Source organism: Mobula birostris, chromosome 25 (genome assembly GCF_030028105.1).
Source record: "Mobula birostris isolate sMobBir1 chromosome 25, sMobBir1.hap1, whole genome shotgun sequence".
NCBI lineage: Eukaryota > Metazoa > Chordata > Chondrichthyes > Myliobatiformes > Myliobatidae > Mobula > Mobula birostris.
This window is the reverse complement of record NC_092394.1, coordinates 53430659-53458159: the sequence shown is the minus strand read 5'-3', so window position 1 is coordinate 53458159 and position 27501 is coordinate 53430659. Positions and strand designations below refer to the sequence as shown.

The 27501-nt window shown below is 39.9% G+C and overlaps 1 protein-coding gene across 2 annotated transcripts in view; it reads right to left on the bottom strand.

Moving 5' to 3' along the window:
• nup88 (nucleoporin 88) overlaps nucleotides 1–27416 on the bottom strand; it is a 38559-nt gene extending 11143 nt beyond the window's left edge. The window contains exons 1-11 of one of the 2 annotated variants that reach the window (XM_072242975.1): nucleotides 27187–27416; nucleotides 24916–25085; nucleotides 21251–21376; nucleotides 19933–20019; nucleotides 19313–19477; nucleotides 11727–11913; nucleotides 7809–7959; nucleotides 7460–7558; nucleotides 6593–6683; nucleotides 5256–5360; nucleotides 1206–1358 (exon numbers count right to left, since the gene is read on the bottom strand). In XM_072242975.1, coding sequence (XP_072099076.1) covers nucleotides 1206–1358; nucleotides 5256–5360; nucleotides 6593–6683; nucleotides 7460–7558; nucleotides 7809–7959; nucleotides 11727–11913; nucleotides 19313–19477; nucleotides 19933–20019; nucleotides 21251–21376; nucleotides 24916–25085; nucleotides 27187–27393 — 1541 coding nt within the window. In that variant the 5' untranslated portion in view covers nucleotides 27394–27416. The remainder of the gene's footprint in view (nucleotides 1–1205; nucleotides 1359–5255; nucleotides 5361–6592; nucleotides 6684–7459; nucleotides 7559–7808; nucleotides 7960–11726; nucleotides 11914–19312; nucleotides 19478–19932; nucleotides 20020–21250; nucleotides 21377–24915; nucleotides 25086–27186) is intronic. The other variant, XM_072242976.1, reaches the window with a different exon arrangement.
• Nucleotides 27417–27501: the final 85 nt, after the last annotated feature.

The window sequence follows — 27501 nt, the reverse complement described above, 5'->3', positions numbered from 1 at the left end:
TGTGTGAACAGATGCGGCGGCGGTCATCTCTGGCCCAAATATTGTTCGGGCCGTCGGTCACCAAATGTAGCGGTGTACTACACACAGCGCTAGAATAACCACACGGAGTCGGTGAGTTGGAGTTGTGATAAAGAGATTTATTCAAACTTCGCAGCCTGCTTTAAAGCCTTCCTGTTCCCGCCCTCCCTGCTGTGGGGAATGCATATTCCCAGACCCTTTCCACGCGCGGGATTTTCCCCCGCTGGTGAAGATGGCCTGGCACCCTTTTTGGGGCCGGCCTCTCTGCCTGCGCGCGCTGTTTAGTAAGCCGGTTCGTGCGTGCTAGAAAGTGGGTCGCCACAACACCACTTTACCGATGGGGAGTATCACCTCATTCTAATGCAGCAGTTACACTGATAAGCTAATAATTTAGTAATATAACTGCCAAATCATCAGTGTTTCCAATGCATCATTCCATTGCCGTTTTGTACAATAACACCTTCTGTTATTTATTTAATGGTGCTGAATCCTTTTGCAACATCTAGTTAATTGCTTAACTTAAGCCTGAGAAGTTATAGCTAATAGTTATAGTTTGGCTCAGAGTTTCTAACTCTGGTAAGATGATGTGATACTCATCTAGAACTAATAATTTATGAATTACAAATCTGAATTTAGATTAAAACAAATGCAGAATTATAAAGCTGATCAATACCGTTCAAGAATTAAAGTGTTGAGTCCCAATGACTTCTTTCGAAGCATACCCTTAACAAAGTGAATCTAGAAACATGGATTTAATGGGAGAAGCGAATAACTGGACACTGAACCTCCGTGTTTCTGCTTGAAAACACCTCTTACTCATTTGCTGCCACTGATGCCTTGAGGTATATTTCTAAATGAAAATAAAAAGAAGACTGAGTGTTCTCATAATTAAATTAATCCTGCAACACACCTAAGGTTCAACATACCAAACAATCATGTCATGTTGCTGGGATGTTATGGGACAGTATAGTGGAAGATGGTTAACATAAATAGTTTGCCCAATTTATTGCTGGCCAACTAAACTTGCAAATGCTCTTTTCTTGAACCTTCGATGCTACGTTGTGCCTTTGCACGTTAGTTTATCAGTTATGTGGTATAAAAACATTTTAAGCCGTTTTGCCAGCTTGCATTTCAGTCAGGAATATAACTGCAAGCAATGAGCACACGATACAGGTTAAAAATAGCACCTCAGATGCAATGGATTTGTTGTATTGCGACGCAAAATGCTGGCGATGTGTTGCTCGAAGGAACTGCTGGAGAAGTTCCGCAGTGGTGATACTATGGAGCTGACGTCTGGGTTGGAACACAGTAGTGGTGGTGACACTGGTCGTGTGGTTGCCCTGTGAACAATTGTAAAATCCTTTACATAACAATCAAGTCACGAGATAGTCAGCAAATGAAGATATTCTTAAATTTTCTTTTTCACCTTCATTATACAGGTTTCCCCCGCTATCCGAAGGTACAGCATTCCTATGAAACCGTTCGTAAGCCGATATGGTGTAAAGCAAAGAAGCAATTACCATTAATTTATATGGGAAAATATTTTGAGTGTTCCCAAACCCAAAAAATAACCTACCAAGTCATACCAAATAGCACATAAAACCTAAAATAACACTAACATATAGTAAAATCAGGAATGATATGATAAATACACAGCCTATATAAAGTAGAAATACTGTATGTACAGTGTAATTTCACTTAACAGAACCGGGAAGATTTAGCCAAAACCAATTTGTAGAGAAGAAGAAGAAAAAAAAATACACCCATGTGCACACACCTGCCCATGCAGGTTTCACGGTCATGGTAGTCTTTCTCGGGGTAAACACAAGTTTAAAGTGGGTGTCCTTTCTCGTAAAAGCGAAAATTCTCTTTCGGTTAGTGCAAACAGGTACTAATGTAGGTCTTTGGTAAAAGCGAAGTGGTGTAAAGTGGGGGACACCTGTATCAGCTTAGTGGTTGATGTGTCAGTGGGGGGGAGCACATTAGGAAAGAGTCACTATAAATCTTTCAGTTTTAAGATATAGACATGGAATAAGATAAATTTAAAATCCCAAACTGGGATGGATAGGATTGTGGGAGTAGTGGTGGAAGCTAATCTTAATGACATTGGACCCAAATTCTTGATTGGGTGAGACTGTTTGCAGATAAAAAGGCTTCTGACAACTGTGACCCTTTAAAAAGTGAGACAGTAAAAAATTCAGGACCAGTATGCTCCTGTTAGAATGAAGGCAAGACTACCAGGATTAGGGAATCTTGGTTGACTAGGGATATTCAGAGCCTGGTCAGAAAAAAAAAGGGGGCATGTTCAGGTACAGGCAGCTGGGATCAAATGAACCCCATTAGCATTACAAATTTAGAAGTACACATCTGGCAGGCAAGTTCAGAAAAATATTGCCTTTATAAGTCTAAGAGTGAAAGAGGAGATATGGAGAGAGATTCCTTTAAGGATTAGTGTGCTAATTGTATGTGAAGACATGGGAAATGGCAAGGCCTTAATACTTCCTGTTTGTATTTATTGTGGTGACATGAATGGTAGTGAGGGAGGAGGTGTAGCACTTGTTCCACTTGTAAGGATAAGTGCCAAGAGAGATTTCAGTGGACAAGGGAGTTGCGTAGGGAGCGATCCCTACATTAAGCGGTGGGGGGGGGGTGCGGGAAGAGAAAGATATGCTTGGTGGGATCTCATTGGAGGTGGCAGAAGTTTCGGAGAATTACATGCTGGATGCAGAGGCTGGTGGGGTGGTAGGTGTGCAGAGGCTGGTGGGGTGGTAGGTGAGGACAAGACCCTACACCTCCTCCCTCACTACTACCCAGGGCCATAAACAGTCCTTCCAGTGAGTCTGTTGGGGTTAATGTGTTCAGCTTGTATTCCTTATAAAACACCTTATATTCCGTTTGGGTAGCCCCCAACCCTGATGGCATGAACATCGATTTCTCAAACTTCTAGTAATGCCCCCCGACCTCCCCTTTTCCATTTCCTATCCCCTTTTTCCTCTCTCACCAATCAACTCCCCAGTTCTTTACTTCATCCCTTCCTCTCCCGGTTTCACATAGTGGTTCTCTCTCCCTTCCTTCCCTCCACCTTTTAAATCTGCCTACCGACACAACCGAGTGACAGATGATGCAGTAGCCACTGCTCTACATACCGTCCTTACACATCTGGAGAAGAAGGATGCTTATTTGAGAATACTGTTCTTGGACTACAGTTCAGCATTCAACATCATAGTTCCATCCAGGCTCGACAAGAAGCTCAGAAACCTCAGTCTTAACCCTGCCTTGAGCAGCTGGATCCTGGACTTCCTGTCAGATCACCAGCAGGTTGTAAGAGTGGGCTCCCTCACCTCCAACCCTCTGACTCTCAATACAGGAGCCCCTCAGGGCTGCGTACTGAGTCCCCTCCTTTACTCCCTGTATAGCCATGACTGTATTGCCACCCACAGCTCGAATCTCCTAATTAAATTTGCCGACGACACTACATTGATTAGCCTCATCTCAAACAATAACAAGGTGGCCTACAGGGAAGAAGTTCTCTCTCTGACACAGTGGTGTCAAGAAAACAACCTCTCCCTCAACGGCGCAAAAACAAAGGAGCTGGTTGTGGATTACAGGAAGAATGGAGATGGGCTAACCCCTATTGACATCAATGGATCTGGGGTTGAGAGGGTAAACAGCTTTAAGTTCCTTGGCATCCACATCACCAAGGACCTCACACGGTCTGTACACACCAGCTGTGTGGTGAAAAAGGCAGAACAGCACCTCTTTCACCTCAGACAGTTGAGAAAGTTTGGTATGTAGACAGGAGAAGCCATATTGGATCTGGTACTAGGCAATGAGCCTTGTCAGGTGACCCATTTCTCAGTGGGTAAGCATTTCAGAGACAGTGATCACAACTCCATGATCTTGGACAGGAATAAGAGCAGTCAGTATGAGAAAGTGTTTAATTGACTGGGAGGGATATAAGGCACGATTAGGCAGGAACTTGGGCAACCATGAATGACAAGGGAAGTTAAAAACAGAATAAAAACAAAACAGTGGGCATATAACATAGCAAAAAAGTAGTGGAAAGTTAGAAGATTGGGAAGCTTTTAAAAACTGATAGAAGGTAGCTAAAAAGTCACCAGGAGAAATATGAAGGTAATATAAAAGCCAATAAGACAATGTAAACATTTTTTTCCCCCAGATATACAAGGAGTAAAAGAGGCAAGAAAGGATATTAGACTGAAGGAAAAAGATGCTGGAGAGGTAGTAATGGGGACAAAGAAATAACAGACAAATAAATAAGTATTTTGTGTCAGTCTTCACTGTAAAGACACAGTATGCCAGAGTTTGAGTGTGTCAGGTTAAAAAGTGACTGTAGTTGCTATTACTAAGGAGAAGGTGCTTGGAAAGCTGGAAGTCCTGAAGGTGGATAAGTCACCTGGGCTTGGTGGAATATACCCCAAGGTTCTGAAAGAGATTGTGAGACATTAGTAATGATCTTTCAAGAATCACTAGATTCTGGAATGGTTCCAGAGGACTAGAAAATTGCAAATCCAACTCCATTCTTTAAGAAGGGAGGAAAGCAGAAGAAAGTAAATCATAGGCCAATTAGCTTCAGTGGTCGGTAAACACAGGGGTCCATTATTAAAGGTGAGGTTTTAGAGTACTTGGAGACACATGATAAAGTACACCAAAGTCAGCATGGTTACTTTCAGGGGAGATCTTACCTGATAAATCTGAATTCTTTGGGGAAATAGCAGGCAGGATAGACAAAGGAGAGTCAGTGGATGCTGCTTACTTGGATTTTTGAGAAGGCTTTTGACAAGGTGCTGCACGTGAAACTGCTTAACAAGATAAGAGACAGTGTGTTACAGGAAAGATACCAGGATGGATAGAAGATTGGCTGACTGGCAGGAGGCAAAGAGTGGGGCCTTTTCTGGTTGGCTACCAGTGTTAGTGATGTTCTCTCGGGTTCACTATTGGAACCGCATCTTTTCACATTATACGTCAATGATTTGAATGACAGAATTGAAGGCTTTGTGGCCAAGTTCCGGCACCTGCAGATTTCTCGTTTCTTCCTAGCCCACATAATCTTGACTTTAATCATGCAGTTCAAAAACCATTGCTCATGCTCATCTTCCTTGCCTCATTACACCTGAGACAGGCAACTTTCAGACCTTTGTCCAAGTAACTCACAAAGGTGGCCATTCATTAACCATATTACAGGAAAAAGCTTGAAAATTATATCTAATACTTACAGTAATTGTCTTATGATGCATTCATATGTATCCATAATGCAAATCATTGCAGCTCCTAGAGAGAGATCTGAAATGATCCAGAATCCTTTGATTGGTGCAGGCTGACTATATGAATTTGTAAAAGAAAGAACAAGGTGGTAAAAGTAAAGCTTTTGTTAATTTCTTTCTAAGTAAAAAAAAACTTAATACTATCTTCTTTAGGTAATCCCGCTTCTTCCTCCTCTCTACCACTCCTGTAGCAATTGTACCCTGAAACACTGAGCTGCCAGTTCTGCCCACCTCAACTATGATTCAGTAATGGCGACAATATCCCAGTTTCATAGTAATGCATACTTGACATCATGCTGTTGGCCAGGAAACTACAGTCTACAAATCAGAAATTCAAATGAATCAAGGACGATGGAAGCAGACAGGCCAATTGCCTTTGTTCTTGCCATGAGGAAGATGATGGAGTTGCTTGGCCTAATGTTTTAAAGTTGACATAATGATGCTCCAGGTAATCTGCTGGACTAGAGATCCGTTCCAAATAAGAAGTTATTTATGAGGTGTTGTTTGGTTGAATATACCATGCAGGTTTGTGAATGTTGGGGTCTGTATTTGTCATGTGTAATGTAAGCTCGTTGCTGATTAAGAACATAAATTAACGATTGTCACTTGCTGAAAAGAGGGCAATAAATGGATGCCGGCTTGAAGCAGAACCAATAAAAGTATTAAAAGTCAATCAGGTGACTTATAGTCAATGATACTGGAATACAATATTTGAATTGATAAGGAATGGATATAAAAGTGGATGCTTCATGTGTGCTAGGAGCAGTAACTTCGAAGAATAACCATCGCAGATACAAAAGTGAGTGACCCTGCGTGGAACACATGGAGAGTGAATCAGCACGAGTTACCTTTCCTATTCTTTGACTATTCAGTAGAGTCAGGGAAACTTAGTGAGTGTACAAACAGGTATTTAGTGTATGACTTCACGTACTTGTTAGTTTAGACAATAAAGATACTTGTCGATAATTACAGATTCTCTCTGTGCCTCCTTGATCGTTATTACAAGGGTGATTCTTGTAAAAATGTGTTATACTGTGTCTACCTATGAGCCCCCTTGCATTAAATATATGCAGTTTAGCTAATCAGATCTTCCCCACTCGCCGTTTGCTTACTGGGCTAGTTCACCTTAAATTATAAATTTGCCTCAACTTTAATCTTCCACAGTACTACTTCAAATTTAGAAGATTAGGTCCTATCCACCGTCTACTGGCCAGGCTAGTAAACCAGAGGATAACAAGCAAAACTGGTTTTCTCAAAGCGTTCAGTGTTGAAGAACAAACAGGCAATACCTGCATGGCAGTGGCTTGGTGCACAGAATATGTTCCACTATGCATTTCTGCTCTGTTGCCAATTCCTGGAGGCAAGTTTTATCTTGTTCTTCTAATAGAATAAAGGAAAATCATGAATTATCATTATCAAAATAGCAATCACACATGCGCACTCCTTAAAATATACAAATAGCTATAGTGAAACCCCATTAAGTTGTACTACTGATGGTGCAGACCAACAGATTTTCTGGACTACCTGACGTTGTTCCAATTAATACCCCAACATAATTTATTTATTTTTTAAAAAATGTTACATAGTACAGCTTGTATTATAAATTCAAGTGGGCCCTGTGTATTTGGGAATTGGAGTCAGGTGCTGAAACTTTGAGATTGCTAAGCAACAGGAAGACAATGTAAAAGAAACACAGACCAGGCAGATCTTTCAAGGATATTAAGTATTAGAGCAGTAAGGAAGCTAATTATCAGCAATTCTCCATCTACAAGTTGTAGCATCGTAGATACCATCTACTCTTTTACACAGAATAAAGACCATCTAGCCCATCTTGTCTGTGCTGGTGCTTATCCACCCCATCAACAATTTTAATCCCATTTTTTCTTCTTCTCCGTAGTTTGCTCTCTCCTTGACTTGAAAGCTCGTTCCTAACTTTCCCGTTCCTCTCCATGAGCAAATAAGAAACGCGAGTTAGCAAAATTTAAAAATCCTACTTTCACAACATAAATGAACCAAAAGGAATCCATTCCTTCTCATGCAACATTACATATCACAAAGATTAAAACAAACAGATTGATCACACTATTTTATCTTTAAAATCAATAGTGATTGCAAGACAACCTTTTGATTGTTAAACGTTGAAATGACAGACTTACCTGCAAGGAGAAATTGCTCCAGTTTATTGACCCACGTTAGCCCAATGCTGTGTACACCAGCAATGTGTGTGCAATGATAACGCGTAGGACATAATGAATCTGCAACGGGAATATTATACCAATGATAGCAGCCATTCAGACTACATTTAAATGGCACAAATCGAACTCTATGGCAAGGAAAAGCTAATCAGTATCATCCTTATGTACATAGGGTAGAACAGACATTTAGTTGCCATAACAAGATTTCAGTTTAATTGTGTGCAGCATTATTTCAGCTACATTTAGTGCCAAGCTTCCAAATTATCATTCATACAAAATACATATGCCATTACAGAGAAATATAGTTCACCTTTGTGTAATGTGATTGGACAGGAGAAATCTGATTGCAGCTGCTCATCATCATCCCCTGTTGCCAGCTTCAGGGTCAATTCCAATTCCAGACATTCAAATACGTATAGGGAAGGGACAGGCTCACACCTCAGGTCCCACGATTCATTAGTCTAGAGACAACATGGAAAAAGCAACCCGACAATTTCCTAACATTATTCAAAACTATATAATTCAACCTATAGAATCAAAATTTTACAATTTTTAATGAAAGCACTTCTTGAATCAGCATACAATAAAAAAAAAATTCAGAAATTGAAGCCAAAGTTGATACAATTGTCCTGTCAGCCTGAATGAGCGATGCTGAGGCCTCTACCCAGGCCTCCTCCTCTTACCCAATTACTATATTACCCAATTGTTCATCCCAGTTTGGCAAAAGAATAAATCAAGGAAGGTAGTGTACCCGTGGCTGACAAGAGAAATTAGGGATAGTATCAATTCCAAAGAAGAAGCATACAAATTAGCCAGAGAAAGTGGCTCACCTGAGGACTGGGAGAAATTCAGAGTTCATCAGAGGAGGACAAAGGGCTTAATTAGGAAGGGGAAAAAAGATTATGAGAGAAAACTGGCAGGGAACATAAAAACTGACTGTAAAAGCTTTTATAGATATGTAAAAAGGAAAAGACTGGTAAAGACAAATGTAGGTCCCCTACAGACAGAAACAGGTGAATTGATTATGGGGATCAAGGACATGGCAGACCAATTGAATAATTACTTTGGTTCTGTCTTCACTAAGGAGGACATAAATAATCTTCCAGAAATAGTAGGGGACAGAGGGTCCAGTGAGATGGAGGAACTGAGCGAAATACATGTTAGTAGGGAAGTGGTGTTAGGTAAATTGAAGGGATTGAAGGCAGATAAATCCCCAGGGCCAGATGGTCTGCATCCTAGAGTGCTTAAGGAAGTAGCCCAAGAAATAGTGGATGCATTAGTGATAATTTTTCAAAACTCGTTAGATTCTGGACTAGTTCCTGAGGATTGGAGGGTGGCTAATATAACTCCACTTTTTAAAAAAGGAGGGAGAGAGAAACCGGGGAATTATAGACCGGTTAGCCTAACGTCGGTGGTGGGGAAACTGCTGGAGTCAGTTATCAAGGATGTGATAACAGCACATTTGGAAAGCAGTGAAATCATCGGACAAAGTCAACATGGATTTGTGAAAGGAAAATCATGTCTGACGAATCTCATAGAATTTTTTGAGGGTGTAACTAGTAGAGTGGATAGGGGAGAACCAGTGGATGTGGCATATTTGGATTTTCAGAAGGCTTTTGACAAGGTCCCACACAGGAGATTAGTGTGCAAACTTAAAGCACATGGTATTGGGGGTAAGGTATTGGTGTGGGTGGAGAGTTGGTTAGCAGACAGGAAGCAAAGAGTGGGAATAAACGGGACCTTTTCAGAATGGCAGGCGGTGACTTGTGGGGTACCGCAAGGCTCAGTGCTGGGACCCCAGTTTATAATATATATTAATGACTTGGATGAGGGAATTAAATGCAGCATCTCCAAGTTTGTGGATGACACGAAGCTGGGTGGCAGTATTAGCTGTGAGGAGGATGCTAAGAGGATGCAGGGTGACTTGGATAGGTTGGGTGAGTGGGCAAGTTCATGGCAGATGCAATTTAATGTGGATAAATGTGAAGTTATCCACTTTGGTGGCAAAAATAGGAAAACAGATTATTATCTGAATGGTGGCAGATTAGGAAAAGGGGAGGTGCAACGAGACCTGGGTGTCATTATACACCAGTCATTGAAAGTGGGCATGCAGGTACAGCAGGTGGTGAAAAAGGTGAATGGTATGCTGGCATTTATAGTGAGAGGATTCGAGTACAGGAGCAGGAAGGTACTACTGCAGTTGTACAAGGCCTTGGTGAGACCACACCTGGAGTATTGTGTGCAGTTTTGGTCCCCTAATCTGAGGAAAGACATCCTTGCCATAGAGGGAGTACAAAGAAGGTTCGTCAGATTGATTCCTGGGATGGCAGGACTTTCATATGAAGAAAGACTGGATGAACTGGGCTTGTACTCGTTGGAATTTAGAAGATTGAGGGGGGATCTGATTGAAACATATAAGATCCTAAAGGGATTGGACAGGCTAGATGCAGGAAGATTATTCCCGATGTTGGGGAAGTCCAGAACGAGGGGCCACAGTTTGAGGATAGAGGGGAAGCCTTTTAGGACTGAGATTGGGAAAAACTTCTTCACACAGAGAGTGGTGAATCTGTGGAATTCTCTGCCACAGGAAACAGTTGAGGCCAGTTCATTGGCTATATTTAAGAGGGAGTTAGATATGGCCCTTGTGGCTACGGGGATCAGGGGGTATGGAGGGAAGGCTGGGGCGGGGTTCTGAGTTGGATGATCAGCCATGATCATAATGAATGGCGGTGCAGGCTCGAAGGGCCGAATGGCCTACTCCTGCACCTATTTTCTATGTTTCTATGTTTCTATACCATTCAATTCCTAGCCTCATGTGCCTTTGTTAACAGTTAAATGCAGCTATTTGACTTCCTAGCACCTGGCTGACTTCTGTTTCTATCACCTCCACAGGCATTTCAAAAAGCAAATGTATCAGGCATTTGTAGCAGAAGAACTTGCAGAACATTCTAACTACTCACTAGGACTTTTCTTCTGAATTTCCTACATTTGTGTAAATACAAGGTAGTTATTTATGACATCCACTTCTGATCACTCAACATTAGAACAGACCCGGTGAGACACATTCAGGTCAAACATCAGTTTTTTTTTCCCCCAAATGAGAGAACAACTTCAACCCTTCCTTGTGTCTGCAACTTGGCCATTCTCCTACCAAGAATTTTTTGTACTACTTCAGTATACCAATATCATTTTTAATAATATGGAGAGAAAAGCCATCCACATATTTGGCCCAGATACATTAAGTATAACAGGTCTACATTATCAAACGATGCCTCCAGAAATAAACCTCAGCCCTTTTGAAGACTAATGACCATTGTCAACTCAAATCACTAATAAAAGTGACCACCGCTCTGTACTCTAGATGCCAATGCACCATTGCAAAAGAACAATATTAAAGATTTATTTACCAAAATCCATCACTTCACAATGCTACGAACATTTGTCAATTAAATATATATTCTGCATGTTAATCTTTGTAATTATTCCTTCTGTTGGTTATCCCATCAAGTTGTAGCTTGCTTTGGTTGTTTTGCATCCTGTATTGAACAAAGTGGCTACTGAGTATGTTTGTGGTCTTCCGTTGCCGGAGACCATCCAATTCAAGGTTTGATGTGCTGTGCGTTCAGAGGTGCTCTTCTACACACCACTGTTTGTGTTACTGTCGACTCACTGTCATCTTGAACCAGTCTGGCCATTCTCCTCTGACATCACTCACTCTGCCCACAGAGCTGCTGCTCACTGGATTTTCTTGCTTCTTTGCACCATTCTCTGTAAACCCTAGAGACTGCTATGTGTGAAAATTCTAGATCATCAGGTATTTCAGTTTCTGAAATACAATCCATCCCGTCTGGCACCAACAATCATTCCATTGTCAAAGTCACTTAGATCATATTTCTTCCCCATTCTGATGTTTGATCTGAACAACAACTGAACCTCTGACCGGGTCTGCAGGCTTTTATGCACTGAGTTGCCACCACACAATTGGCTGATAAGATCTCTGCATTAAAGAGCAGGAGTACAGGTGTACCTAATAAAGTGGCCACAGAGTGCATCTTACATTCAAAGCCTAGCTCTGCCATGAGGAAGGTTAACTTCAATAATATTCTACTTGTAGCAATAACTATTACCAATTTAAAACTTCACTTTAATAGGCTAATTGGAGAGTGAAGACACTGCGGGTGGATGGGGCAAGGTGAAAAAAATGAAAGAAAAACATCACCAATCTTACCATCTGATCCTCCTCTTCATCCCCCTCAAGCACAACACAGTGATACAGCATGCCAGACTGAGTAGCAATGACCAGAATGTTGGGGACACTGGGTAGGCAGAGTATTGCACAAGCATCATATCCATAATTATCCTCAGCAGCTGGGTGCATGGGCAGCGGACCCAGCAATTTTCCAATAAGACCACTGCTAGAAGATTCGAAATAACATGACAAAACAGATTTACAGATATGATTAACTTCTCCTGCTGATAATAGCTAATTGTGAAGATTAAGAGTGCCAATTTCATTGTGTAGTAATATACTTGGCTCCAACACAACAGTCATTGAGAGAACACTGATGAGAGCCCTGCACCATTTAGCTTAGATCAGGGGTTCCCATCCTTTTTATGCCATGGACAAATGCCATTAAACAAGAGGTCCATGGACCCCAGGTTGGGAATCCTTGCCTAGACGTAGAATGGGAGATCTCCCTCATTGACCTGAATGGAAGGCGATGTTTGGGATGGAACTTTGCTAAAAGTATTTATATATTTAGATTTCTAAAAGTATCTAAGAACATCAGAGCACAAACACCCAGAGCCAAGTATTCTTTAGAGGGTTCATAATGAAGCTGTGCAGCTGCTCATACGTCATCTCTATTCGCCTTTTGGTAGGTAGTGCTAACTCAAAATGTATTTCATTTACTTCCTTAAGTCCTTAGACACACAGGATCGTATATTTCTCTGCAAGTTTATGTAATCAAAATCACATAAAGCTTACTTTCTTTCTTTTTAACTATACAGAGTAGTAGGTGCGTGAACACAATGCCATGGGTGGTGGTAGAGGCAGATACATTAGGGGCATACTTTCCCAACCCTATAATCAAGAAAATAAGACATTCAAACTCTGCTCAATTGTAATGTGAGCATCATTGGCCTTTGGTCATACCCATCCCATTGACCAAGGTCAAATCCCAACCTAACCGTTCTGCCACTTCAAACAGATAATATACTAAGTTATCAAGAACCTATCCTGCTGTCCTTTGATTCTTCATCTGGAGAGAAAATTAAGGGTTTGACCTTCAAATTCTTCACCACGAGAATGTCAGTGGAACTCCAGGAGGAATTCGTGCTTTCTACTCAGTAAAATACATCCACTCGTGGCATCACGTAAGTGTATCTAAGTATATCAGTGGTTACCATCCAGAGATCTTTCCAACACCCCACACTGCCCTTATTGTCCCAGATTTTTTAATGTTGAGAACTAACAAGCATATAAAAAACCAAGAGCATCACTCTCTTGGGGGTGTTAAATGGAGTAGGTTGCATTTTGGCTTTGCTCCGTTCATTTTTCAATTTACTTACCGCCACTTTACTATCTTGATCAAAGTGCTTATAACACTTACATATGCTTGAATTCTGAATTTTAATCCACGGAAATGGCTAACAGAGGAAGAAAGGTATGAGTCGAAGGCAAGGAAACCAGTAATGGAAATGGAAAGAAAGAAGGTGTCTTTAAACAGCCTAAAAAGTCTCAACTTACTTTGGAGGCTATCTCAAATCTTTTGGGAAAAAACTTGATAAAAGATTTGCTACTTTGGAAGTATTGTTAAAGGAGAACAAAAGGTAGATTGGCAGCACTTGAAAAGAAGAATGTAAAACAGCAGCGGTGAGTTTCAGAGCTTACTGAAGCTGGGGAACTGAGAGATCGCAGATTGAATTCTTTGGAGAAGAAATTAACTTCGATCACTTATACATTGGAGCAGTATAAAGGAAAGATTATTGATTTGGGGAGTTGTAGTCGCAGACAGAATTTGCGAATACTAGGACTCAGTGAAGACGTTGAGAGCGGAGATCTTACTAAATTTTTTTTTCAATTCTTAATGGAGGTCTTTGGCTTTGAGGTTTTTCTTCTCTTCCTGTACTTGACCATGCACATCGGGCGCTGAGATCAAAACCATCGAAAGAGCTAAAACCGTGCCCTGTAATTCTTCAATTTCACTATGTGAATACTAAGGAGCACTTAATTTGAATTGCTCGTCGGAAAGGAATTATCAAGCATCAAAATCTTAAGTTTCGTCTAGCTGAAGATTATTGTCCTGAGGTTATGCAAGAAAGATTGCGTCTTAAAACAGTGATGTCGGAATTATATCAGAGGAATCTCCAACCGGTTTTGCTATATCCTGCTCGCCTAAGGGTTGTTCTGCCTGATAAATTGTTTAAATGGTTTAAATCCGTGGATAAAGAACAACAATTTCTCGAAGATCTAAGTTTGAGCTCAGATGTCTAATTTCTTGAAGATCAATGTTTGAGTTCAGATGTCTAACAAATTTACCGTTCCTTTATGTTTGTATGCATCTGGTTTATTAGCTTATAGATTTGGACATTTTAACTTTGTAGAACTTTGCCCTTGGGTTGATTCTATTCATACTTTGTTTTGACGTACGGATGTTTATTATGTTTCTATGTTAAAGTTCCTTTCTTTTTCATTTATTGTTTTACTTTTTTATTTTTAATTGTTTGCTTTTGAAAATTATTACTCTGATTTGGTGATTATTTCTTTTTTCTTGAAATATTATTAAGATTGTATTCTGTTTCATTTTTTTAAGTCCTTGTCTTTAAAGTGGTCTGCAAATGGCTGTGCTTTTTCTAACATGTGTTTGACATTCCTTTCGTAATGTTTTGACTATGGGTGGTTTGTTTTTTATTTTTAAAATTTGGAGACTTGCCCTCAAGAGAGATGGGGGTAGGGAGGTTCTTAGACAGTTTTCTGGCTGTCTATTGGCCAGTTTTCAGGTCTTTGTCGGTGGGGGTGGGGCTATTTTTAGTTTAGTATTTTTCTTTTGGGCTGAGTTGAAACTACAAAAATGTCTGTATTGACGTAACTTCCAGTTCCTCTTTAAACTTTTTTCCCTCTTCCTGATTCGTGAGTTTCCTATGCAATATGGTTAACCCTTTACATACTATATGATTTATGAAAAATGGATAACATTATTAAAAACGTAAACATGAGGAATTCTGCAGATGCTGGAAATTCAAGGAACTTTGATGTGTGTTGCATAACATTATTAGTTTTGTTTCATGGAATACGAATGTTTTGAATCATCCAATTAAATGGAAGAAGATTTTTAAAGCTTTTCATAGACTGAATCCCCAGATTATCTTTGCACAGGAGACTCATGTGAGGAATGAGGATAATCAGCGTTTTTTTAGGTTTTGGAAAAAACAACAGTTCCACTAACTCATCGACTAAGGTGAAAGGTGTTTCTATTTTTATAGACTCCTCGATTTCATTTGTTCACTGTGATACAATTTCAGACCCATGTGGTAGATTTCTATTAATCACTGGTTTACTTTATAAACAAAAAGTAGTTTTGGTTAATATTTATGCACCAAATACTGACTATCCTGAATTCTTTAAGTATTTATTTGTATCTCTTCCCAATTTAAATGAATATATGTTAATAATGGGCAGAGATTTTAATTGTTGTCTGAATCCTATGATGGATAGGTCTGTGCCCAATCAGGTACTTCCAAACAAATCTGCTATTTTTATTAATTCCTTTTTAGTTGACTCTGGAATTTTAGAAGTTTGGAGGTTTTCACATCCTAATGAAAAAGAGTTCACTTTCTTTTCTCATGTATATCATAATTACTCTAGAATCGATTACTTCTTTATTGATTCTCAATTAGTTTCGTTTGTCACTGCCTGTGAATATGATGCAATTGCCATTTCCGATCATGCACCTTTGAATTATTAATTAACTGATGTAACCTTTAGTACTAAACATTGGCGGTTCAACTCTATTTTGCTTCAGGATTTAAATTTTGTCAATTTCATTAAAGAACAGATTGCCTTTTTCTTTTCAACTAACTGAACGGAAGAACTTTCCAGTGGGATATTATGGGATACCTTTAAAGTATATATCCATGGGCAAGTTATTTCATACTCTGCTGGATTGAAAAAACAAATTAATAATGAAATACGTACATTGGTTGATAAGATTAAAAAAAAATTGATAAAAGATACTCTATTGTTCCCAATTTGGAGCTTTATAAAGAGAGAGTTGAACTTCAGATGCAACATAGTTTGTTATTAACATCCCCAATTGAAAATCAATTACTTAAAACTAAGAGTCAATTTTATATACATGGTGATAAATTGGGTAAATTATTGGCTAATCAATTGAAAGCCGCTTTGGTGAAACGTCAGATTAATAGGGTTCGTAAACGGGATAGTATTTTGACAGTTAACCATGATGAAAGCAACATATCTTTTCAAGAATTTTATACCAATTTAAACCAATCAGAATTTCCTGATGATTCTACCATAATGCATGAATTTTTAAGGAAATTGAATATTCCGAAATTACCAGTTGATGAATGGTTAGCACTAGACGCATCCATTACTGAAGAGGAAATAAAGAAAGCAATTTTTTTCGATGAATTCTGCTGAAGCACCTGGTCCAGATGGGTATACAGTTGAATTTTTAAAAATCTTTTTCAGATTTACTTTCTCCCTGGTTATGCAGAATTTTTAAAGATGCTTTATTTGTACGTAAATTACCACAATCCTTTTATGAAGCATCTATTTCTTTAATTCCTAAAAAAGATAAAGATCCCACTGAATGTGCATCATATAGACCTATATCTTTGTTGAATGAGGATTCTAAAATCCTTTCTAAAATATTAGCAATTAGATTGGAGAAGGTATTGCCGCAAATTGTCTCTGAGGATCAGACAGGATTTATTAAAAATCGTTATTCACATTTTAATGTTAGGTTAATGAACATTGTATGCACTACTTCATCTAAGACTCCAGAACGCGTTATTTTGCTTGACGCCGAGAAGGCGTTTGATAGACCTGAATGGGAATATTTACTTAATATACTTGAGAAAGTAAATTTTAGCCCAAAATTTATATCTTGGATCCAGTTGAGATATCATACACCTTTGGCTTCTGTATTCACTAATAATCAGAGATCCCCTCTCTTTAGGCTTTTCCGAGGTACTAGGCAGGGCTGTCCTTTGAGCCCCTTACTATTTGATATTGCCCTGGAGCCCTTGGCAATCGCTATTCATGATTCACCTAATATATTTGGCATTATTCGTGGGAATGGGACGCAAAAAGTATCACTATATGCAGATGACCTGTTACTATATATTTCTAACCCAGGGAAATCCATTCCTGCAATAATAACACTACCTGTTCAGTTTAGTAGTTTTTCTGGTTATAAATTGAATCTTAATAAGAGTGTGCTTTTCCCATTAAATATGCAAGTCTCTTTAATAGACAAATCACCATTTAGATTGGCTACTGATTATCTATTTGGGTGTTAAAATTACTAAGAAGCAGAAGTATTTATTTAAAGTTAACTTTTTTTTACCCTTAACTGAGCATGTTAAACAACTGTTTACTAATTGGTCCCCATTGTCCTTATCCTTGATTGGTCAATTAATACTATTAAGATGATTATTTTACCTGAATTTCTGTATCTGTTTCAGGTGGTATCAATTTTTTATCACTAAATCTTTTTTTGATATTATTGATTCTAAAATTTCTTCATATATATAGCAGAATAGAAATCCTAGGTTAAGTAAGAAATATTTATAGAAATTTAAAAAAAGGAAGGCTTTGCTGAATTATAGATTTTATTATTGGGCAATTAGTATTCAATATTTAATGCTTTGGACACAAGAGTTGGATGAAACTCAATGTCCACGATGGATGGATCTTGAGCGTGAGTCTGTACAGGGGTTTTCAATGGCTTCTATTTTAGGGGCTGCGCTTCCCTTTGCACTTACTAAATTGAGTAAACAAATGATAAATCCAATAATTAAACACAGAATACGAATATGGTTTCAATTTTGTAAATTTTTTGGACTGAATAAATTTATCCTATCAAGTTCTATTATATCTAATTTTTTTCTTTCAACCATCTAGAATTGATCAAGCTTTTCTTTCATGGAAAACAAAGGGAATAACATGTTTTCATGATTTATTCATGGATGATTGTTCTATGTCTTTTGAACAGTTGTCTAATAAATATAATTTGCCTAGATCACACTTTTTCAGATATTTACAGATCATGTGGTTCTTCTGGGTGCTCCCGTTTCCCCCCTCAGTCCAAAGCTATACCAGGTAGTAGGGTAATTGGTCAATGTAAATTTTCCTGTCATCAGGCTAGGGTTAAATAGGTGGTTTGCTGGGCAGCGCCGCTTGTTGAGCTGAAAGGGCCTGATCTGTGCTTTCTAAATGAAGGAAAAAAATTTTTTAAACATCTGAAAGAGTCTCTTAAGTGCCCCTGACATACCTGCCACTAGCACTACTTGTGGCAGTGCGTTCCACACACGTAACACTTAAAAAAAAACTCTCCCAAATACTTTCCACCAATCACCTCAAAATTATACCCTTTTCTATTAGCCATTTAGAAATGCCTGGGAGTCTCTGGCTGTCTACACTTGATCCATGCCTCTTGTACACCTCTGATCCTCCTTCATTCCAAGGGGAAAAGCCCTAGTTTTCTCAACCTATCCACATAAAATACATTTTAATCCAGGCAGTATTCTGGTAAACCTCCTCTGCACCCTCTCTAAAGCTTCCATATCGTTCATACCATGAGGCAACCACAAATGAACACAATATTCCAAATATGGTCTAACAAGGGTTTTATAGCGCTGCAACATTTTCTCACGTTGCTCGAACTCAGTTCTGACTAATGAAAGGCAATACACCATATGCCTTCTTAATATCAACTTGCCTGGCAACTTTGAGAGAGCTATCGACCCCCAGATCCCTCTGTTCCTCCATACTGTTAAGAATCCTGCCATTAACTATTCTGCCTTGAAGTATGACCTTCCAAGGTGTGTCACTTCACACTTCTCTAGATTAAACTCCATCTGCCACTTCTCAGCCAATCACTGTATCCTATCATTGAAACCACTGACAACTTTCTACACTATCCACAACAGCCCCAATATTCGTGTCAACTGCAAATTTACTAACCAACCCTTTCACTTCCTTATCCAAGTCATTTACAAGGAAAGGAGCAGAGGTCCCAGAACGGATCCTTGTAGAACACCACGGGTCACCAAGCTCCAGGCAGAATATACTCCATTCACAACCACCCTCTGCTTCCTATGGGCCAGGAAATTCGGAATCCACATAGCCAGATTTCTCTGAATCCCATGTCTCCTGACTTTCTGAATGAACCTTGCATGGGGAAAACTTTAAAACAACCTACTAAAATCCTTATCACCACACCCACTGTTCTATCTTCATCAATTGGTTTTGTCACTTCCTCAAAGAATTCAGTCAGTCTTGTGATGCACGACCTGCCCCTAACAAAGCCATGATCATCCCACCACCACTTAAATTCTGAGAGCACAAATTTTATTTCATAGCTCAAACAACCGAGAAATGACTACAAGATTTTATTTCTGTAACCAAACAGCAATAAGGATTTGTTAGAATCCTTAAAACAAGTTATCTAACAATCGTTTGAAACATCTATGTATTTAACTCTTTCGCACATTCTCTAAGTTGCATCCTTCTCAATTTATATCTAGACCAGTGTTATAGACAGTGGTGCAAATCATATTGATTACCTTTTCTGAGTAAGATTGCAGTATATTAAAAAGGTTTCACCATTTTCATAGAGGATATAGAGTGGATGAACCAAGACCTCTTTGGAACGATGCCTGGGAGCACTCATCAAAGGTCCAAAGTCGAATGCAACTGCAATCTCACCCAATGTTGCTGCATATGACCTACTGTAGAACAAATGGAAAGCAAAACACAAGAAACAGTAACAAGCTGAGGTGGGCAAATTCTAGAAATAGTACAAACGTTTGCAGAAAGCTGAAGTAGTGCAATAACTATGGCCATATTAACAAAACTGATCATAAGGTGCAATGGAAATTCTGATTCGTATCATAGACGAACCATTGTCAATCAAGAACAAATTATATAAAAACTGGCTACAGTAGGTCAGCTCTTTTTAACATACAAACCTTTTTAGCAACCAATGGCACAAAATAGGAAAATGGCCACACCAGGTTATAATTTTATTCTTGAGCAGGTCGCAAATACAGAGAGGTCTACAAAGTGGATTAGTGCCGTTTTCAGGGGCAATCACGAATGAATAAAACGTTTCTGATCCCTATTGCAAAGAAAACTCTCCTTCAAACTCAGTCATAGGTCAGATACAACTCCCATAGACTTTTACCTTGTAGTTGGTACAATACTTTCTTCTTCACTCTGATTAAGACAGAACATCTTGACGGGCGTCTGGGGTTGCTTCAAGTCATAAAACCTATGACGAGAAAACATTGACTGCAGATAGCACATCAACTTTCACTGGCTGCTCTCTTAACATTGGCTAGTATAATGATGTAATTAGTATATAAAGAGAATGCGGGAAAGACTCAGTATCTGCACCAGGACAGGTCATCGGCCTGAAGCACTGTTGTTGCTTCTCTCTTCAGAGAAGCTACCTGACCCAAGTATTTCCAGCATTGTTTTAATTTTAGATCTGCATGTTGTTTTTGCTTTCCAACAATGTTATAGTTGAGCAATATTCCAGTTTAAGATCTAACATCAATAATAAATCATGACAGTTCCATGCAGGCAAATCCTTTCCCTTCTACCTGATAATGTAGACATTCCATCCTGATCTAAAGTCTAGGTCAATTCCACATTAAATGAAAAATTCAATACCACCCCTCCAAAAGCAATTATAAACACTAAAGACACCTCCCAATATGTACTGGATTTACAAATTCTGCCATTTCAAAATAGCCCGATAGAAGGAGAAACATAACATAGCAGAATTACTTGAAAATTTCAATGGTTAATAAAAAATAAGACAGTTCATTAAAGGGTTTATGTTTAAATAGTTTTGACCTTGTGAATTGATAGTGAGCTGGCCGTGTATTAAAACACAGTCAGTAGCCACTTTATTAGTTACAGGAGGGGAACACAGTGCAGTCTTCTGTTGCTGTAGCCATCCATTTCAAGGTTCAGCAAGTCGTGAATTCAAAAAATACTCTTCTGCACACCACTGTTGTAACACGTAGTTATTTGTGTTACTGTCGCCTTCCTGCCAGAACCAGACTGGCTATTCTTCTCTGCCCTCTCTCATTAACATTTTCACCCACAGAATTGTTACTCACTGGATGCATTTAGTTTTTCTGCACCATTTTCTGTAAACTCTAGAGACAGTTGTGCATGAAAATCTCAGGAGCTCAGAGATACTCAAACCACCCCATCTGGCACTAATAATGATCCCAAGCTCAAAGTTACCTAGATCACATTTTGTCCTCTGATGTTTGGTTTGAACAACAACCTCGTGACCATGCCTGCATGCTTTCATGCATTAAGTTGCTGCAACATGATTGGTTAATTAGATATTTGCATTAACAAGGTGTACCTAATAAAGTGGCCACTGAGTGCATTGGTAGCCTAGCAACAAAGCATTAAAGTGTGGAAATACCATTTTCAGATCAATTAGCTTGTTTAGTGAGCTTACAAATAACGTGCATTACCTCACAGAATTATCAGAGGTTAATACAACAACATGAGGCTCCTCAGTTTCACTGGGGTACCAAGCAGCATGTCTTACTGTCAGTGATGTTGAACTCGTAAAGAATCTTTCTGCTATAGGAACTGTCCTGTGAATTCAAAAGAATTAACTTAGCAGTCAGAGTATTTTCCTATTGTAACTAAAATCAAACAATAAAATTCTCATTTTAAGTTAGTGCACTTCTATCAACACAATGAATTCAACTCCCAACCTTAGGCACACTGGAAACAAAAAGCAGTTACAAATTTTACATTTCTAGCATCTTTCGTTTGGAATTTCAGATAAGATTCTTTTTTTACATTTATTTAGAGATACAGCACGGTAACAGGCCCTTCCAGCCCAGTGTGACCAATTCACCTACTAACCCACAGGTCTTTGGAATGTGGCAGGAAACCAGAGCAGCTGGAGCAAACCCATGCAGAAGTTACAGACTGCTTGCAGTCGACACTAATCATTTGTATCTTGTCCTTTCAACACCCTTTCACCTTGCATTATTATCCCTCGTCATTTAATACAGAACGTAGGATAGTACAGTACAGGAACACGTTCTTCAGTCCACAATCCTGCAGCTCTCTGTATGCCAATCATCCACAAAATGATTGCCAAATGACTGATGGTTACGTCTTAATAATTCAGGGCCACTTGTTACTTTGATAAAGGCACTACCTTTGGCATACGAGGGCATGTTTGCACATGCTTTGGGATTTTTCTAGACACTGGTGTACTCAAACCTAGGTAGAAAAGCACTTCAACACATTTAATGAATTACAAATAGCTTCTTTTCCTCCACCATCAAATTTCTGAATAGTCAGTGAACTCGTGAACATTATGAGAAAGGATCTAGAGCTTTCTAGGCATATATGATGAATAAATTCTTCTCCGGCTTCAGCCGGGTACAGGTATCGATTATAACCGATGTTTCGATGACAAACTCCACCAGCTTCATCATCCCTAGCATAGCGGTTAGCACAATGCTTTACAGTACCAGTAATCTGGGTTCAATTCCTGCCACTACCTGTAATGATTCCCCCCGTGACCATGTGGGTCTCCTCTCACAGACCAAAGACATACTGGTTGGTAGGTTAATCGGTCACTGTAAATTGTCAAATGATTACACTAGGATTAAATCTGTGGATTGCTGGAGGGGCATGACCAGAAGGGTCTATTCCGCCCTGTATCTCAACAAATAAAACAGATTTCACGTCAAACAACTCAAGTGATAATATACCCAATTCAATATTGCTTACAACACATGAAATCGTCCTGATGATCAGCCATGTCTTTGCAGGAATTTTGTAAATTAGTTAGCGATTGTGCTTGGTCGGATTCTGTTGAGTTTCAATTTTGCATCATTGTAAACATAACATGCTTTCTGCCAGCATTGTTTTATTTTGCATGGTTAATTCATGTGCCATAAAACACACAAATTTCCTCTAATACATGGTTAATTCATGTGCCATAAAACACACAAATTTCCTCTAATTCAAAACAGCAACACACTGAAACCTTCAACTGAGACACTACTGATGCTGCAAGAATCTTAAATGCATTTACATTTCAGGCCATTTTACGGTTATTTTAATGATTAACAACTTTTAAGTTCAATTTTAAAATCACAGCTCAGTTTAATACAGAAATTCAAGTCTGTTGGACAATGAACTTAGGATACTATGCTGAACTTTTAGGACAGTCTATATATTGAGCTTTTTAAAATATTGTTTTTCTGGAACAGAAAACAGACCCTATTTGTATCCAAATAAAACCATTTTGGGACTTGCAATTAAAGGTGTGGTTGTAAAATTAAAAATCTCACTTGTGTACAAACAAAGAGTGGTTAAGCAAAATAACTGCAGGCCAGTGAGCATTACCATCAGTGACTGTGGTTACTGGAGAGGATTTATATATATTTGAAAGGCAGATCAGGGACAGGTTTTGTGTAGGGGAAAGATGGTCTCACTAGCTTGACAGGTTTGTGGAATTAACTAAATGACTGGAGTCAGAGTCAGGATCATACAGCACAGAAAAAGACCCTTCGGTCCATGCTGCCTGACACCCAATTAAACTGTAGTCCTGACGAAGGGTCTCGGCCCGAAACGTCGACCGTACCTCTTCCTAGAGATGCTGCCTGGCCTGCTGCGTTCACCAGCAACTTTGATGTGTGTTACCCAATTAAACCAGTCTCATTTGCCTAAATTAGGCCTGTATCCCTCTAAACCTTTCGCATCCATGTACTGTCCCAGTGCCTTTTAAATGCTGTTAATGTACCAGCTTCCTCTGGCAGCTCATTCCAAATATGTACCACATACTTGGTGATAAAGCTATCCCTCACTTTCATACTAAATCTTTCCCCTCCCACCTTTAACTTATGCCCTCCAGTTTGATTCTCCAACCCTGGAGAATCCTACTATCTATGCCCCTCATGCTTTTAGACATTTCATTCCTCAGTCAGATTCATTTATTTACCATGTTAAAACCAAAAATGGCTGGGCTCAGCCTGTAAGAGTCTCCACATGTTCCAGCACCAACAAAGCATGCCCACAATGTTCAGCAGAAAAACATGAGCAACAACAAGAGCAAAACAAGCCCTTCTCTCCCTCCCGTCCACACAATATGGACAGGCCGCCTCTGGTACTACAACCTCCAGTCCCTGGCCCAGACCAGCAGACATCAGGCCTCTGACTTCCAGATTTTCCAAACCAGGGGCTTCAACCATTAGGCCTTCGACCTCCTGGCCTCAACCTCCAGACCCGCAAAGAACGGGACCCTGGGAATCACCGACCTGGCAGGGGAGAGAGAGGTCACTGGCTCTCATCCAAAGGCCCGCTGACTTTAGTCACTGTCTACAGGAATCATTGATCTTCATCCTCAGCAAGTGGCGAACTGGCATCCATCTATAGAGATCCGTGGCCTTCAACCACCAGCTCCTGCCCAATTCTTCCTTGACAGGCCTTGACCTTAAACTCTCCCTCATCCCCACCTCTAAACCCTAACCTGATCTCCAACACCCCAAAATCTGAAACACAACCAACTGTGAGCCACAACCTCAACAGACATAGCAGCCTGTCACCAGCTTGATTGGATGGTGTGATGCTCATTCTCCTATGCTCCAGTAAGTAAAGCCCAAATTGTCCAACCTGTTTCTATAACTCAGTCCCTCAAGTCCCAGCAACATCCTCAGAAATCTCCCCTGCACACTTTCCAGCTTATGGGCAGGGAGACCAAAACTGAACACAATACTCCAAATGGAGCCTGACCACCTTCTTGTTCCACTTCAAACAGTGTGGAAAGCTTGTCCTGCTCATGAAAGCTAAGGTTTCTAAGTTATACAAAGAAAGTGAGATAAAGAATAAATCTGTCATATATCAGAACGGAACAGTTCTGAGACGAGTGTACTAGTAATGCAATTTACTTAAGAACCAATGGGAAAGAATGAACTGCCAAATTCTGTTTACACTTTTAGGACATTCATGCATGAACTGTAGAGATTTTTAAGAATTAAAATCAAATGCTGCAGTGTAATCTTTAAAATAATTATTTCCATTAATTGACAGACTATCAAAAATTCACAGTAACTGAACCTTAATTGCAGCAGCTTAACTAAAAAATAAAATCACAAAAACCACTTACAGACAATTGATACTGGATTTTCCACCCTCAAACTCAGATCTTTTGCCCCATCGTTGTGGCAGCTCCAATACCATCATACCTTTGGTTCCAATAAGCAGCACATGATGCTGTGCTGGACTAAGCAAGACTTCATTCACTTCAAACAAAGGTGGGTTTATGCAGAGTAATGTCTGTAGGAGAACAAAATGAAAAACTAATGCCATTATATAATAAAACCTGTAGTTACCTTAGATATACCTTGAGCAGGTCATAATTAAATATCCTGAAGTGAAACATCAATGTAATACTTCAGCATTAGACCAGACACGGCCTATTTATTGTCAGATGCGATCTCCAATGGCACAAGATATAGCATAAAAGACAAATGAATTAGGAGGACATTTGCCCCACAGAAGCCACTTTAGTTGTGGCAGCTTATTTATTGTTAGTCACTACTAGAAGAGCCAGGTATTACTGATAAGATCCCTCTAATCTGTGATCTGTGAAACTGCAGAACTCTGGATGCAGCCCAGCGTATCACAAAAACCAGCCTCCCCTTCTGTGGACACTGTATATACTTTGCTCTACCTTGGTAAAGCAGCTAATGTAACCAGAGACTGCACCCACCCTCTTCCCTCTCCCATCAGCAGCAGATACTTGTACTAACAGGCTCAGGAACAGATACTAACCACAGCCTCCTAATACAATAACATGGACTCTTGACCTCACAATCTACCTCATTATGGCTTTGCACCTCTTTGCCTGCACTTTCTCTGTAACTAACACTTTATTTGCATGATGTTACTGGTTAACCTTGAACTGCCTCAATGCACTGTCGTTTCCTGGCAGCAAACCTGCAATAATAGCTACACTGATTTAACATAACACATGTGGGCATTCTCAGGCTTTACTTACGGACTCTGCAGAGAGTGGTGCCGACAGCCCAGCACATCTGTAGATGTGAACTTCCCACTATTGAGGACATCACTGCCTGGTATGGGAACTGTACTTCCCTCAATCGTAGGACTCTGCAGAGAGTGGTGCGGACAGCCCAGCACATCTGTAGATGTGAACTTCCCACTATTCAGGAAATTTACAAAGACGGATGTGTAAAAAGGGCCCAAAGGATCACTGGGGACCCGAGTCACCCCCAACCACAAACAATTCCAGCTACTACCATCTGGGAAATGGCATAAAAGCCAGGATCAAGAAGCTCCGGGACAGCTTCTTGCACCAGGCCATCAGACTGATTAATTCATGCTGATGTAACTGTATTTCTATGTTATATCGACTATCCTGTTGTACATACTATTTATTATAAATTGCACATTTAGACAGAGACGTAACGTAAAGATTGTTTACACCTCATGTACACGAAGGATGTAAGTAATAAAGTCAATCCAATAATGACATTATCAGTATGGATAACAGGCAAGAACATTTCTCTACTGGATCTCAGTACATGCAATAATAACAATCCAATTATTTGGTTTTACAATTATATTGATCAGAAACTCTCCCTTTAAAGTCAATGAAAATCAGCACTTACAAATCCTATGCATCTTTACTAATAATGCTACCATACTTAGCACAGGGATAACATACTGTTAAAGTCAAAGATCAACAACATTTCTGCAATAGCAATTGCAAGATAAAGGAGTGGAGACTTTACACAAAAAGTGTGCAGATGGTTAAGTAAATCTAAACCATTAAAGATACACGAGCCATACATCAGGAGATTTGGAGGCAATTATTCATACTGACAGCATTGTGGCCAAGTTTGCAGATGATACAAAGACAGACGGAGGAACAAGTAGCATTGCAAAGCCAGGGATCTGCAGAAGGGACTGGGTACCGTGTCAATTGGTGTGGGGTTATGTAATCTGGTAGGAATAAAGATGCGCGCTACTTTCTAAATGGGGAGAGAATTTAAAAACTGGAGGTGCAGAAGGACTTGAGAGTTGTGGTTCAGGATCCCTGAAGTTTAACGTTCAGGTTGAGTCAATAGTAATGAGAGCAAAGGCAACATCAATATCAATATAGAGGAAACTAGAATATAAAGTACTGCCAACGTTTTGTAAGGTGTTGGTCCCACTCCATTTGGAATATGTGAGCAATTTCGGGGTCCAAAGGAGAATGTTATCCGAGTTTTTTCGGGGAGGGGAATTTGGTGGGAATGAAAGGCTGACCGTGAGGAGTGTTTGGTGTCTCTGATCCATTACTTGACGGAGTTCAGAAGGGTTACCCACTCCCTTTCCACACCTCCCCACCCCCGTGCAGCGCCACCGCTACCTGGTACGAGACGACCCCGGAATTCAGATTCTTGAGGTTGGTGGTGTAAAACAGGCTCTTCGCTCCATCCCAGAAGAAGATATCGCTATCCAGGCAGAAGATGAGATTCTTGGCGGGCTCGTTGAGGCGCCGGCCGCACTCCCTCAGTTGCTCCAGCAACGGGTGTTTCAGCAGCTCGCCCCACCAGCGCTCGCACGCTTCCACCATCTTTCTTGCCCGCTCTCCATACGTCACCATTACCCTAGCCAATGGGGTGTCAGGTCGTGTGCATGCGTATTGCGTGCAGGGGGGGGAGGGAGGGCATTTGATCGTCGT